The sequence below is a fragment of the Cygnus olor genome, chromosome 19, assembly GCF_009769625.2.
Source record: "Cygnus olor isolate bCygOlo1 chromosome 19, bCygOlo1.pri.v2, whole genome shotgun sequence".
NCBI lineage: Eukaryota > Metazoa > Chordata > Aves > Anseriformes > Anatidae > Cygnus > Cygnus olor.
Window position 1 is genome coordinate 5,477,724 of NC_049187.1, and position 12,138 is coordinate 5,489,861.

General features: G+C 67.7%; 2 protein-coding genes across 7 annotated transcripts; both read left to right on the top strand.

Annotated features, from left to right (window-relative positions):
* Positions 1–63: 63 nt before the first annotated feature.
* On the top strand, positions 64–4,885 carry ST6GALNAC6 (ST6 N-acetylgalactosaminide alpha-2,6-sialyltransferase 6). 6 transcript variants are annotated; one of them, XM_040531658.1, is made up of 7 exons: positions 64–181; positions 1,046–1,196; positions 1,921–1,985; positions 2,564–2,743; positions 2,862–3,259; positions 3,446–3,553; positions 3,626–4,885. In XM_040531658.1, exons 3-7 carry the CDS (start codon positions 1,971–1,973, stop codon positions 3,813–3,815), a joined length of 891 nt encoding a protein of 296 aa, XP_040387592.1. In that variant the 5' UTR covers positions 64–181; positions 1,046–1,196; positions 1,921–1,970; the 3' UTR covers positions 3,816–4,885. The 6 variants fall into 6 exon arrangements, with proteins under 6 accessions (XP_040387592.1, XP_040387589.1, XP_040387588.1 ...); XM_040531659.1 differs by having other exon boundaries at positions 118–165; XM_040531655.1 differs by having other exon boundaries at positions 2,862–3,553.
* A 317-nt stretch (positions 4,886–5,202) lies between these two features.
* Positions 5,203–10,608, top strand: AK1 (adenylate kinase 1). The gene is made up of 7 exons (XM_040531668.1): positions 5,203–5,310; positions 7,231–7,273; positions 8,521–8,556; positions 9,379–9,542; positions 9,642–9,758; positions 10,033–10,224; positions 10,372–10,608. The coding sequence occupies exons 2-7, from the start codon at positions 7,264–7,266 to the stop codon at positions 10,435–10,437; spliced, it is 585 nt and encodes a 194-aa protein (XP_040387602.1). The 5' UTR covers positions 5,203–5,310; positions 7,231–7,263; the 3' UTR covers positions 10,438–10,608.
* Positions 10,609–12,138: the final 1,530 nt, after the last annotated feature.

The following is a 12,138-nucleotide window of genomic DNA, read 5'->3' on the forward strand; positions in this document are numbered from 1 at the left end:
CGGCGCTTGGATCCCCCCAGCGCGTCCCCGCCCCGGGCAGCGAATGCGCGCGCGCGCGCGCGGCCGGCGAGCCCCGGGAGCGCGCAGCAGCGGCGGCGGCGGCGCAGTGCGCAGCGGAGCGGGCGGTCCGTCGGGCTGTCCGTCGGTCGGTCCGTCGGGCTGTCGGTCCGTCCGCCGGTCGGTGGGTGCGTGGCTGGCACCGGGGCGGGGGGGGGGGAAGGGGGGCGCTGCACGGCCATGGGGGGGGCAGCGCGCACCGGGCCTGGGCGGCTCCGGGCCCCGGCCCGCCTGGGAAATGCAACGGGGGCAGCCGGGGGGGGGGCCGAGAGGGAGGGGGGGGGGTTATAGAGGATTCCCGGGCACCGGGGGGGGTTGCATCACGGAAAGGGGGGGCTGCATCCCGGGAACATGGGGGGTTGCATCCTGGGAACGGGGGGGCTGCGTTCTGGGAACGGGGGGGGTTGCATCCCGGGTAGCGGGGGGTTGCATCCCGGGAACCTGGGGGGCTGCATCCTGGAAATCTGGGGGGGCTGCATTCTGGGAACTAGGGGGCTGTGTTCCGGGAACAGGGGGGTTGCATCCTGGAAACCTTGGGGTTTGCAACCTGGAAACCAGGGGACTGCATCCCAGGAACAGGGGGGTTGCATCCCCTGGGAGCCGGGAGAGCTGCTTCCCGGGTACTGGGGGGGCTGTATCATGGGAACGGGGGGGCTGCATCCCGGGAACGGGGGGGCTGCATCCCAGGAACCAGGGGGGTTGCATTCCGGGAATCAGGGGGGGCTGCATCCCAGGCACGGGGGGCCTTCATCCCGGGTACCGGGGGGGCTGCATCCCAGGGCTGGGGGAGGATTTGCACAGCAGAGCACAAAAGCTTCTCACTGCGGGGGCGCAGGGAGGGCTCGCATAGCGGGGTGACACGGGGGGGCGGCAGGGGCTGTGCGCCGGAGGTGTGGGCGGGTTTGCACCGGGGGCGGGGGGGGGGGGGGTTGGGGGTGGCTGGCAGCGTGGGGAGCCGGGCTGGCTCAGCGCTTCCCCGGCACGGCAGCAATGTGACCCCGGGTGCCACCATGGCCCTGGCGCCGGCTGGAGGGGCCCGGCAGCACCCCGCAGCTCGGGGGGGCGCGCGGGGAGGAGGAGGCGGACGAGGCCCCCCCGGCACCGCTCGCTGCCCGCTGCAGATGAACGCCCTGGGCCAGGTAAGGGACCCCCGTGCTGGGGTCACCCGCAGCAAAACCCAGCGTGGGGGGGGGGGGCCTGGATCTGGCACCCCCACCCCTGGCACCTGCGTCCCATGCTGTACCGTGCTCTGCCCCATGCAGGGACGGGAGCTCCTGGCACCGTCCCCTCTCCACAGGGCAGGGGCACCATAAAATGCGGCCATTCCCCAGCTGTTGGTACCTTCCTGGGCAGCGACACCAGCCCTGAGAGCCCTTTGAGGCCCCCCCGGTGGGTTAAACACCAGCTGCTATGTAATTTTCCATCCCAGCTCCTCCCAAGGCAGTCAGTAAAGAGGCTTCGTTTTTTTTTTATCTATTTCTAATTGCTCTTGAGTACTACCAGGCAGGAGTGGTGGTGACTCACTGAGAAGGACTTTCAAATATTAATCAGGGCAGGAGGGGGAAGAAGAGTGGGTCCCCCGCAGGGCAGGCATCCCCGGGTGCACCCAGCCCGAGGCCGTTTTAATTGGATTTAGCCGGGAGATCCCGATCACCTTAGGCAGGGGGGCTGAGCGGTGTGCCTGCTGGCGGCTTCACCCACCCGATCCAGCATTGAATCGAGTGGCTTTCGCCCCAGTGGTGCAGGGATAATCCATCCTGCCCGGAGCTCAGCATGGCTTGGGGATCAGCCCATCACGTGCGGCTCATTTTGGGGATGGGCCCCCCATTGTGGTGCTTTTTGGGGTGACCGCATGCCTTGCAGGTGCTCGCAGGACGCCAGCGATCGCTCTGCGCTGAGGCCGGCCGGGAGACATGAGCGGCAGCACGGTGAGTGCTGGGCCTGGTGCTGGGCGTCCCCTGGGGGTGCGTGGAACCCCCTTAAAAGCCAGCCTGCGGGGCTGGGGTCGGGGCGGCCGTGCCAGTGCGAGCTGTGCTGGTGCCGGGCAGGGGCTGCCCCAGCCTTGGACCTTCCTGGCAGCTCCTCCTGCCTCTCGGAGGATTATTCACAGCAGCGAGCGCTTTCCTCCTCCGTCCTCCTCCCAGCTCTGCAGCCATTCCGTTACCCGTTACTGCTGGGGCAGAGGCATGTGGCCGAGAGGGGAAGGGGAGAGACGTCCCCATCCCCATCCCCATGTCTCCTTGCTGTCCCCCTTGCCCTGCCTGCGCAGTGTCGTGCCGCTCAGTGCCTCCCCACAGCCTTGGGTGTTATTCTTTAATATCTGGAAGCAGCTGAGCATGGCCGGAGGAGCGGTTTGCAGCAGTGCGTGGGGGCAGCTCCTGCTAAATCCACAGCCAGCGAGGGGGGAGCGTGTCGGGGCGCCGGCATCCCAGTGATTCTCCCATCTCCATCCCTTCTGGGAGCCGGCCGGGGGCCGCGGCACCTGACGCTCTCCCCTCGCCCACAGAGCCAGCGCGCCGCCGTCTTTGTGGTCCTCTTTGCCCTGCTCATGCTGCTGATCATCTACAGCTCCAGCAACGGGACCGAGGTCTTCCCCTACGGCGCCCTGCGGGGCCGAGCCCGCCGGCCCCCCGACCTGCGGCGATGGGGGGTGAGCAGCGGGTACCTGCCCGTCTCCGGGAACAAGGTATGGCGGGGTTGGGACATCACGGCGGGCAGTCGCTGCCCTGTGGTGACGTCCAGCAGCACCGTCCCCGTCGGTGGGACGCCAAAATTCACCCTCTGACCCCACTGGTCGTCCCCAGAGCCTGACTTCCCACTGCCACCAGTGCGTCATCGTCACCAGCTCCAGCCACCTCCTGGGCACCCGCCTGGGCGCCGAGATCGACCAGGCCGAATGCGCCATCCGCATGAACGACGCCCCCACCACCGGCTACGAGGCGGACGTGGGCAACAAGACCACGTTCCGTGTGGTGGCCCACTCCAGCGTCTACCGCGTGCTCAAGCGGCCCCAGGAGTTTGTCAACAAGACTCCGGAGACCATCTTCATCTTCTGGGGGCCTCCCGCCAAGATGCAGAAGAGCCTGCTGAAGATCATCCAGCGCGTCAGCGCGTCCTTCCCCAACATGACGGCCTATGTCGTGTCCCCCGGTCGCATGAAGCAGTTCGATGAGCTGTTCCGGGGGGAGACGGGGAAGGACAGGTACCTCGGAGCCACCACCGGCACATTGTCCCCTCTGTCGGTGGCCAGCAGGTCCCCAAGCAGGACCAGCTCCCGGGGCTGCTCCATGGGGTTGGCTGCGGTGTCAGACTGGGGGGCTCGGGGGGGGTTGGGGGGGGGTCACCATCTCTTCATCGTGCCCCGTTTCTCCCCCGTGCCGTGCCCCAGGGAGAAGTCACGCTCGTGGCTCAGCACGGGCTGGTTCACCATGGTGATCGCGGTGGAGCTGTGCGACACCGTCCACGTCTACGGCATGGTGCCCCCCAACTACTGCAGGTACGGTGTCCTCCATCAGCCCCCCTCACCCCGAATCCCATCCCCGGGGCTCAGCCCATGCTCTCCCTGCAGCCGGCGGCCGCAGCCCCGCCGCATGGCCTACCACTACTACGAGCCCAAGGGCCCTGACGAGTGCACCACCTACATCCACAACGAGCGCAGCCGCCGGGGCAACCACCACCGCTTCATCACGGAGAAGCGCGTCTTCGCCAGCTGGGCCGGCCTCTACAACATCACCTTCTCCCACCCCGCCTGGCCCTAGGGCGGCCGTGCCGAGCGGGGACCCTTGGGAACAGGGACGAGGTCCCCTTGGGATGGGGTCTCCTTGGGACGGGATCCCCTTGGTACAAGGTCTGGGCCACGCCGTGCACCCCGGGGCTGATGGAGCCGTCGGGGACCGCCTGCCACCGCTGTGCCCATGGGCTCCGCGTGCCCGTGGTGTGAAGGGTTTTGGGGTGGCGTGTCCCCTCCCATGGGACAGCAGGCAGGGGAGCCGTGGGGGCATCGCACGGGGGTTAAATCCTGCACAGACCCAGCTCCAAACCTCCCCGGCTGCCTCGCAGCCCACCACCCTGCGAGCACACCCGGGGGCGCTCCGGGTGCACCGTACAGGTCACATTGCTTTCACGGCAAAATTTTGGGACCCCCCCTGTTCTGCTCCCCTCTGCCATCACCTGCACTGCCAGCCCCAGCACCCCAGCACAAATCCTGACGTTTTCAGTGGCATCGCCCCCATAGGGGGGTCCCTGCCCTGCCACCCAGGTAAGGATCTACCCACAGGGTGCCCACCCCAAAAACCCCTGGCCCCGTGCTCGCTGCGGGGAGGCTGGGGCCGCACTGCCAAAACCTTTTCTATCGGCACAATGGGAATTTGGGGGCTTTGTTTTTTGCTTTTTTCTCCCCCGCCCCCCCCCCCCCCTCGTCCTGGTCCCAGTGTCTGTACTCGTTTTCCCTCCCTGAGGCTGACCAGCGGGGCCGCGGGAGGCGTCCATCGTTTATTCACCGCTCATGAACTATTCAGGAGCTGGTGCATGGTGGCTGGGGGGGGGGGCAGCAGGCTTGGGGGGGGGCTGTTATTTATCTCCTGGCGGTGGAAAATTGGGGGAAAATCTCTCAATCTGGCGTGTTTGGGTGCTGAGCCCCAGCAGAGCGCGGCGCCGTGCCTCAGTTTCCCTGGGGCCGTGGCAGCGGGGGGGGGGGGGGGGCCGCGTACCCCCTGTGCTGTCGGGGTTACACCCGGGGGGGGGGAGGGGCTCAGCCCCCCGGGGGGGTCACCCCCGCGTTTTGTAGTGATTTGTACAGAATAAACCTTGCTGCAGTCTGTTGCCTTGGGCCCTGACTCCGGGCTGCGTTTTTGGGGCCGGGCGCTGCTTTTGGGGTGTGTGGAGGTGGGGGGGGGGGGGGGGGGGGCGGGAGAACGGGACCTTTCGGGACCCCCCCACCCGTTTTGGGGCTGATCCTGGGGACTTGAGGGGGGGGGGGGGAACACTTTTTTTTTCGGGAGGGGTTGGAGCGGGGGGGTCCCCCCCAGGACACCCAGCCCCACCGGGCCCCATAGAGCCCCCCGCAGCCCCCTGCGCGGTCTCGGGGGGGCTGCGGGCGGGCAGCAGCGGTTCCCCCCCCCCAGCCCGTGTGTGCCCCCCCCCCGCTGCCCGCTCCCGGCATGCTCCACGCCGCAGCATTATATACAGCTAGCGGTACGGGCAGGAGCTGCCGCCAGCAGGCAGCTGCCCGCCCCACAGCGCCCGGCCCCACAGGTCAGTGCCAGCCCCCCCAGACCCCCCCCCCAGCACCCTATCCCCCCCCCCCCAGCCCTGCAGCCGCTCAGCACCCCGGCCCTGACCCACCCGTGGGTGCCCCCCCCCCCCTCCCCACGGTGACCTTGGGGAGGGCGTTTGGGCAGCCGCTGCTCGGGGGTCCCCTGGGGGGGGGGGCTTGGGGTGACCCCCCCTCCCCCCGTAAAGGACTTTGGGGGGGTGGGATGGGGATGGGGGGGTGTGGGGTTATGTGGGCAGTGCTGGGGGGGGGGGGTGGGAGCGGGGCAGCTCTGTGACCACTGGGGGGGGGGCTGGGGGGGCGTTGTATGGGGTGCTGGGGGGCATGGCAGGGGGTGCTGCACTATTGCATGGGGTGCTTGGGGGGTACGTTGCACAAGGTGCTGGGGGGGCGTTTTATGGGGTGCTTGGGGGGGCATTGCATGGGGTGCTGGGGGGGCATTGCACGGGGTGCTGGGGGGCTATGGCAAGTGTTGCTGCACTATTGCATGGGGTGCTTGCTTGGGGGGGGGGGCGTTGCACGGGGTGCTGGGGGGGCATTGCACAGGTGTTGGGGCATTGCATAGGGTGCTTGTGGGGCATGGCAGGGGGTAATGCACTATTGCACAGGGTGCTGGGGGGGTGTTTTATGGGGTGTGGGGGGGGAACATCTCACAGGGTGCTTGGGGGTCTCACAGAGCTGCTGGTGGCCTTGGCTGGGCTGCCAATGGGCATTGCATGGGGTACCAAGGGCACTGCTGGGGTGCCGGGGCCTGGAGTTGAGGTGGGGGGGGAGGTGGCAGTGGGGCTGGGATGGGGTCGAGGGGAGGTTTGAGCTCCTGATGGGATGCAGTCTGCGGGGCACACCACACAACAGCTTTTATTGGGCAGCCCCATGCCCCCAGCACCATCCTGCTGAGCTCCCCAGCCCAGCACCCTCACCCCATCACCCCCAGAGCACCCAGCATTGCTCAGGATCAGGCCACAAGCCCCCCACCCCGCCCCAAGATGCCAGGTCAGCACCAACCACCGAGCCCTCGCATCCCAGTGCCCCCCGTACCTGGGTCCCCCACAGGTCCCGCACCCTCCGGGCCCACCCCACGGGGACGACGCGGGGTTCGGCCCCCGCGGCGCAGGCAGGCCGTGACCCGGTGCAGGTTTCAGCCCGTCCATACTTAGCCCCTGCCCTTTCCCGGCTGTAACACGACCGGGAGAGCAGCGCGGATCCCTTGGCCCCGGTCTGGCCGGTTTGGGGAGCGCGGGGTGACGCGGGGCGGCCCAGCAGGTGGGTGCTGCGGGCTGGGTGCGGGCAGGCAGGGTGCCCAAACCCGCAGCAGGGTCCTGGGGGTGCAGCAGAGTGCAGCAATCCCCCACCTCTGGGGCTCTGAGAGCGGGCTGACCCCCAAAAAACCATCCCCTAAAGCCTCCCCTCCAGCACGCGGGGAGCTGGAGCGATGTAGGTGCTGCCTCCATCACCCGGCGTCCCAGGGCCATGTGTCACCCCAAGCAGCACCGCGGGCACGGGGATGTGGTCAGGGCAGGGAGGTGCAGGTAATGTCACCCTGCGTCACCCGGTGTCACCCAGCACGGGGCGGGTGGCTGCCGGCAGCCAGGTAGGCGATGGCCGCGGGAGCCGAGCTCCCCAGCTCCTAAAGCCACGAAATTCAGGCAGCGTCTTGCCTTTCCAGTATATTTTATAAATTTTATAAATTTTAGGGCCAAGCTGGGGGGCAGGGCTTCTGCCCCAGCACCAGCGAGTCCCCCAGCTTGGCCCCAGAGCTCGGTTTGAGACCTGCTCCGTCCCACAAGGGACGGGAAGGGAGAGCTGTTGTCTCAGCAACACCCCGCGCAGCCCCGGCCCTGGGGACCCCCGTGTCCCCGCCGAGCCGCTCACTCCTCTCCTCTCTTCTCCTTCCCTCGCAGCCTGAAGCACTCCTCCACCCCGCCAGCGGCAGCATGTCGACAGGTGAGTGCTCTGCCGTCCCTGCGGCCAGCTCCTTCGTCCCCTTTGCTTCTGTCCCCTTTGCAGCCACCCCCTGGATCCCCTTTGCAGCTGTCCCCCTGTGCCTAATCCCCTGTGTCCCCCTTGTGCCCCATCCCCTTGTTCCCATCCCTGTCCCCTCTGTCCCTCTCGCACCCAACCCCTTGGACCCCTTTTCGTCCATCCCCTGGGTCCCCACCCCGTGTCCGTCCCCTGGGTCCCCTCTATGCCCACCCCGCCTTTGCATCTGTCCCGTGTCCTTGTATCCGCCCCCTCTGCCCCTCTCACACCCGCTCCCCGTGCCCATCTCCTGCCCCCCCCCTCCGTGCCCACCCCGTGTCCCCTTTCCCTCCGTCCCCCCCCCCCCCGTCCCCCGGTATCCGATTCCCTGATCCACTTCGCTTCCATCCCCTCTGTCCCCCCCTTGCGTCCGTCCCCTGCCTTCTCCACTCGTGTCCGTCCCCTCTGCCTCCCCCTTGTGTCCACCCAGATCCCTTGGGGCCTCTTCCCACCCCCGCACCCCTCCGGCCCCCCAGCACCCCCATCTCCTGCCCCCCCCCCCCCCCTTCGCCACCCTCTTGGCTCCTTCCCCGGGCTCGCCGGGTGCCGGAGGAGCTGAAATTTCAGAAGGCCGAGCTGGGGGAGCTGTGCTGGGCGGCCCCGAGGCGGCTCACCGGTATTTTTAGCTCCCCTCGGGGCCGGATCCTGCAAGTGGGGGGGACCGTGAGGGGATCCCCCCATGTCCCGCAGGCTGGGGTGCTCCGCGGGGTGCTGGCACCCAGCCTCTGCTCCCCAGCTGCCTGCCCCAGGCGCTGCTTTTGGGGACGATCGGTCCCGAGGGGGCTTTAGGGGCTGCTGGGGGTCACGCCAGGCACTTGAGGCACCCGTGCCGTGCCAAGCGTGCCGCGGGCAGGACCAGGATCCGGCCACGGGGATGGATGTGGCCACCCAGGGGAGCCCTGCAGGTCCCCACCCTGAGGCTGAGGACAATGAGTGTCTCCGGGGCACCACAAGGTTCCAGTCCCAGGGCTGAGGCTCCATGGGGTCTCTGTGCACGAGCACGTCCAGCTCCGATGTCCCAGACCGCCCAGGTGACGGGGACAAGGGGCACGCGTGGCTGCTCCCCATCACGGGGTGGGCAGGGGTCGGTCCCCGTGCTGTGGGGGACAGCTCGTTCGATGGTGTCCTTTTGGCTTTTAGGTTTATTTATTTTTTTTCTTTCTTTCCCCTAGAAAAGCTCAAGCACCACAAGATCATCTTTGTGGTGGGTAAGTGGGCGGCCGGGTCCTGAGGCTGGCGGGGTTGAGGTGGGACGGGGGTGGCCGCGACACCAGCCTGGCTCCTCGAGGCCATGGTGGGGGGCGCTGGGAACAGCAGGGACCACCGGCAAGGTGGCAGCACCTGATGGGACGTGATGGGACGCTCCTGGGGGTGATGCCACGGGTGCTGGATGGGGTGGGGATGCCCAGGTGCTGATGGGGTCGTGGTGTCCTGGGTGCCATCAGGGTGGTGATGCCCATGTTCTGATGTTCGTGATGTGCTGGGTACCATCGGGGTGGGGATGCCCAGATGCTGATGGGGCCCTGATGTCCTGGGTGCCATCAGGGTGGAAATGCTCAGGTGCTGATGGGGGTCGTGATGTCCCGAGTGCCATCAGGGCAGTGATGCCCATGTTCTGATGGGGTCGTGATGTCCTAGGTACGACCAGGGCAGCGATGTCCAGGTGCTGATGGGGCTGTGACGTACTAGGCACTATCAGGGTGGCAAAGCCCAGGTGCTGATGGGGTCATGATGTCCTAGGTGCCATCATTTCAGTGATGCCAATGGTGCTGATGGGGTCATGATGTGCTGGGTGCCATCAGGGTGGTGATCCCCAGGTGCCAATTACCCACACCAGCAGCCCGTGCCACCCCAAGCACCGACATCCCCCAGCCCACACCAGGGGCAGCTCTCTCCATCCGTCTGGTGCTGGGCTTGGGGACCCCGTCCCCCTTCTCACCAGGCTCTGGGGACTGCGGTGGCTCTGTGCTGCTTCTCCGGCGTGCCCTCCAGCTCCCTGCTGTGGGCTGGGGCATTGTCACCACTTGCAGGTGGCCCCGGCTCGGGGAAGGGGACGCAGTGCGAGAAGATCGTGCAGAAGTACGGGTACACCCACCTCTCCACCGGGGACCTGCTCCGGGCGGAGGTCAGCTCGGGCTCGGAGCGGGGCAAGAAGCTGCAGGCCATCATGGAGAAGGGCGAGCTGGTGCCCCTGGTGAGTCCACGCGTGCCCGCTGTGGTGGCTGTGCCCCCCTGTGGCCATACGGACAGGGTGGGCGAGCGGCCCCACGACGTCTCCGTGCCCCGTCCCCAGGACACGGTGCTGGACATGCTGCGGGACGCCATGGTGGCCAAAGCCGACGTGTCCAAGGGTTTCCTCATCGACGGCTACCCCCGCGAGGTGAAGCAGGGAGAGGAGTTCGAGAAGAAGGTGAGGGCTGGTCCCCACGCTGCGGGGTCCCCCTGAGGGCTGCGTGGCGCTGGTGGCAGCAGATCCCATCCCGACGGGGGGGCTGAGTTGTCCTCAGGGGGGACCCATCGCTCCGGGATGTCCTCAGGGGTGACGGGGGGTGGCAGAGAGCCGGGGCTTGGTGTCCCTGGGGTGTCACACGGGGGTGCCCAGACCCACACGGAGGGTGCTGCAGGGTGGCACAGGGACATCCATGTGCCAAGCCCACACGGTGCCAGCCCCCCCGTCCCTGCAGATCGCCGCCCCCACGCTGCTGCTCTACGTGGACGCGGGGAAGGAGACGATGGTGAAGCGCCTGCTGAAGCGGGGCGAGACCAGCGGGCGGGTGGACGACAACGAGGAGACCATCAAGAAGCGCCTCGAGACCTACTACAAGGCCACGGAGCCCGTCATCACCTTCTACAAGAGCAGGGGCATCGTCCGCCAGGTGAGCGGGCCCCTGGGGGGGGGGGGGGATCAATGTGTGTGTGGGGGGCTGATACAAGGTTAGGGTTAACCCTGCCGGGTTGGGACCGACCAAAACCCCCCAAAAGGGGCTTGGAGGAGCCAGCACCCCCCTAACCCCTCCCTGCAGCTCAACGCCGAGGGCAGCGTGGACGAGGTTTTCCAGCAGGTCTGCTCCTACCTCGACAGCCTGTAGCCGTGCCGGCTGCCCCGCGCCCCCGGCCCCGCGCCCCCCCTCCACGCGCGCCGGCAGAGACAGCGGAAGAGGCCTTATCCTGTTTTCGTGGACAGAGCCGCGCGAAGGAAATTTCAAGGACATTGTGTTTGGCTCTTTCCCGTCTCTCCCCAGTAAAGTTCGCTTTAATGAGCCCAGACTTTATCTTTTTCTTCTGTCGGAGGAAATGAGTTTTTCTTTCCAGAGATTTTTTTTTTTTTTCCCTTCTCTGAGCCCCCCCCCGGCCTCGAGCCCCCCGCCCGTCCCTGGAGCTGATTAGGGCAGGAAGCGGGTGTTTATCCCGCACGTGGGATGCTCGGAGGAAGGGAGGGAGCATCCCGGCCGCTCGCCCCGGCTTCCCGGCCGCCGGGCTGCGGGGGCCCGTGACCCCGTGCCGGGGTCAGTCCCGCTCACCTTGACCCCATCCCACCCGCCGACCCCCTCGTGTCGCTGGAGGAGGGGGCAGCGTCTGGCCCGCATCCTGCCTCTGCCTCCCTGCCCCGCATCCCCAGGGACAGGGCTTCCACCACTTTCACGCCGTGCACGTGCCAGCCTCGGCGTCTCCTTGCTACTTCTGCCCCCCCGGCGTGTTTTGGGGTACGTGGTGGCTGCAGGCAGCTGTGGCAAAATGTGACAGGGCTGGGGATCCTGCCTGAGCCCCCCAGTGTCATCGGTGCCACCTCACTGCCCTGGGTGCACCCTGACCAAAGGCCACACGGGGGACACCCCTGAGCCTGGCCACCAGGGTAGGGACAGGGTGGGGGAGCTCAATCGCAGCCCCCAGCCCTATTCGGGATGCTTTGCCCCGTGGCAGTGCCGTGGTTTTCCCGGCCATGGTGCAGGAAGGAGGCGGCTGAGCCGTGGCCGTGAGCTTTGGGGCTGCCATAAATCATAAATCAGCCGCGGGGCCTTGGGGCGGGCAGCGGCTCGGGGGCAGGCGAGGCCGCCGAGACGGTGTGGAGGAAGGAAGCGAGCGGGGAGGGCAAGGGGGGGGGGGACAAAAATCCCCCAAGAAAAAAAGAAACAAAACAAAACAAACCCGACATAACTCCTGAGCTCGCCAGGCTCGGACGTCAGCCGGGTGCCCGGGGGTGAAGCAGCCACGAGCACGGCCGGGGCCGGGGCGCTGCGGGCGGCGGGGCGGGAAGGATGCGGCCATCCAGTCGGCGCTGGGACGCTGCCAGCACGGCTGAGCCCCCCCTCGTGCTGCTGGGGGTGAAGGGACGGCGGGGACGGAGTGTTGGGATGCCAAGGCTCAAAGCCATGCTGGAGGAGCGGGGAGAGCCGTCTGCCCTCGTTGTCCCCGTCCCTATCGGGGGGTGGGGTCAGCCTGCCTCAGTTTCCCCATGTGGTGAGCGGGGCGGTGTGGCTGGGGGGGCTCCGCCTCCCCCCTGGTGCAGACCTTGGGTGATTTTTGGTGGCTTCGCTCTGGCTGGGGAGCCCGAGGGCTCCCCATGAGCTGCGGGGGGAGGAAGGTGTCGGGGCCGTGGCTGTGGCCACCCCCGGCTCTGTCACCCTGTGCCACCGCCACCCTGGGGTCCACCTCCGAAGGCTCTGCTCGTCACCTCGCCACACGGCTGCTGGGGACAGGGGCGCAGGGATGCCAGCTCCGGGCCCTGTCCCCATCCCCGGGCAGCACCCGTCCCCGCGGTCCCCAGGAGGTGGCAGTGCGCTGTCGTGGGA

Excerpts from the sequence above, each read along its gene's own strand:
- ST6GALNAC6 (XM_040531655.1), top strand. Across the intron at positions 2,744-2,861 it reads TGCCCGTCTCCGGGAACAAG|AGCCTGACTTCCCACTGCCA; the intron begins GTATGGCGGGGT and ends GGTCGTCCCCAG. Across the intron at positions 3,554-3,625 it reads GTGCCCCCCAACTACTGCAG|CCGGCGGCCGCAGCCCCGCC; the intron begins GTACGGTGTCCT and ends CTCTCCCTGCAG.
- AK1 (XM_040531668.1), top strand. Across the intron at positions 8,557-9,378 it reads CAAGATCATCTTTGTGGTGG|GTGGCCCCGGCTCGGGGAAG; the intron begins GTAAGTGGGCGG and ends CACCACTTGCAG. Across the intron at positions 9,543-9,641 it reads AGGGCGAGCTGGTGCCCCTG|GACACGGTGCTGGACATGCT; the intron begins GTGAGTCCACGC and ends CCCCGTCCCCAG.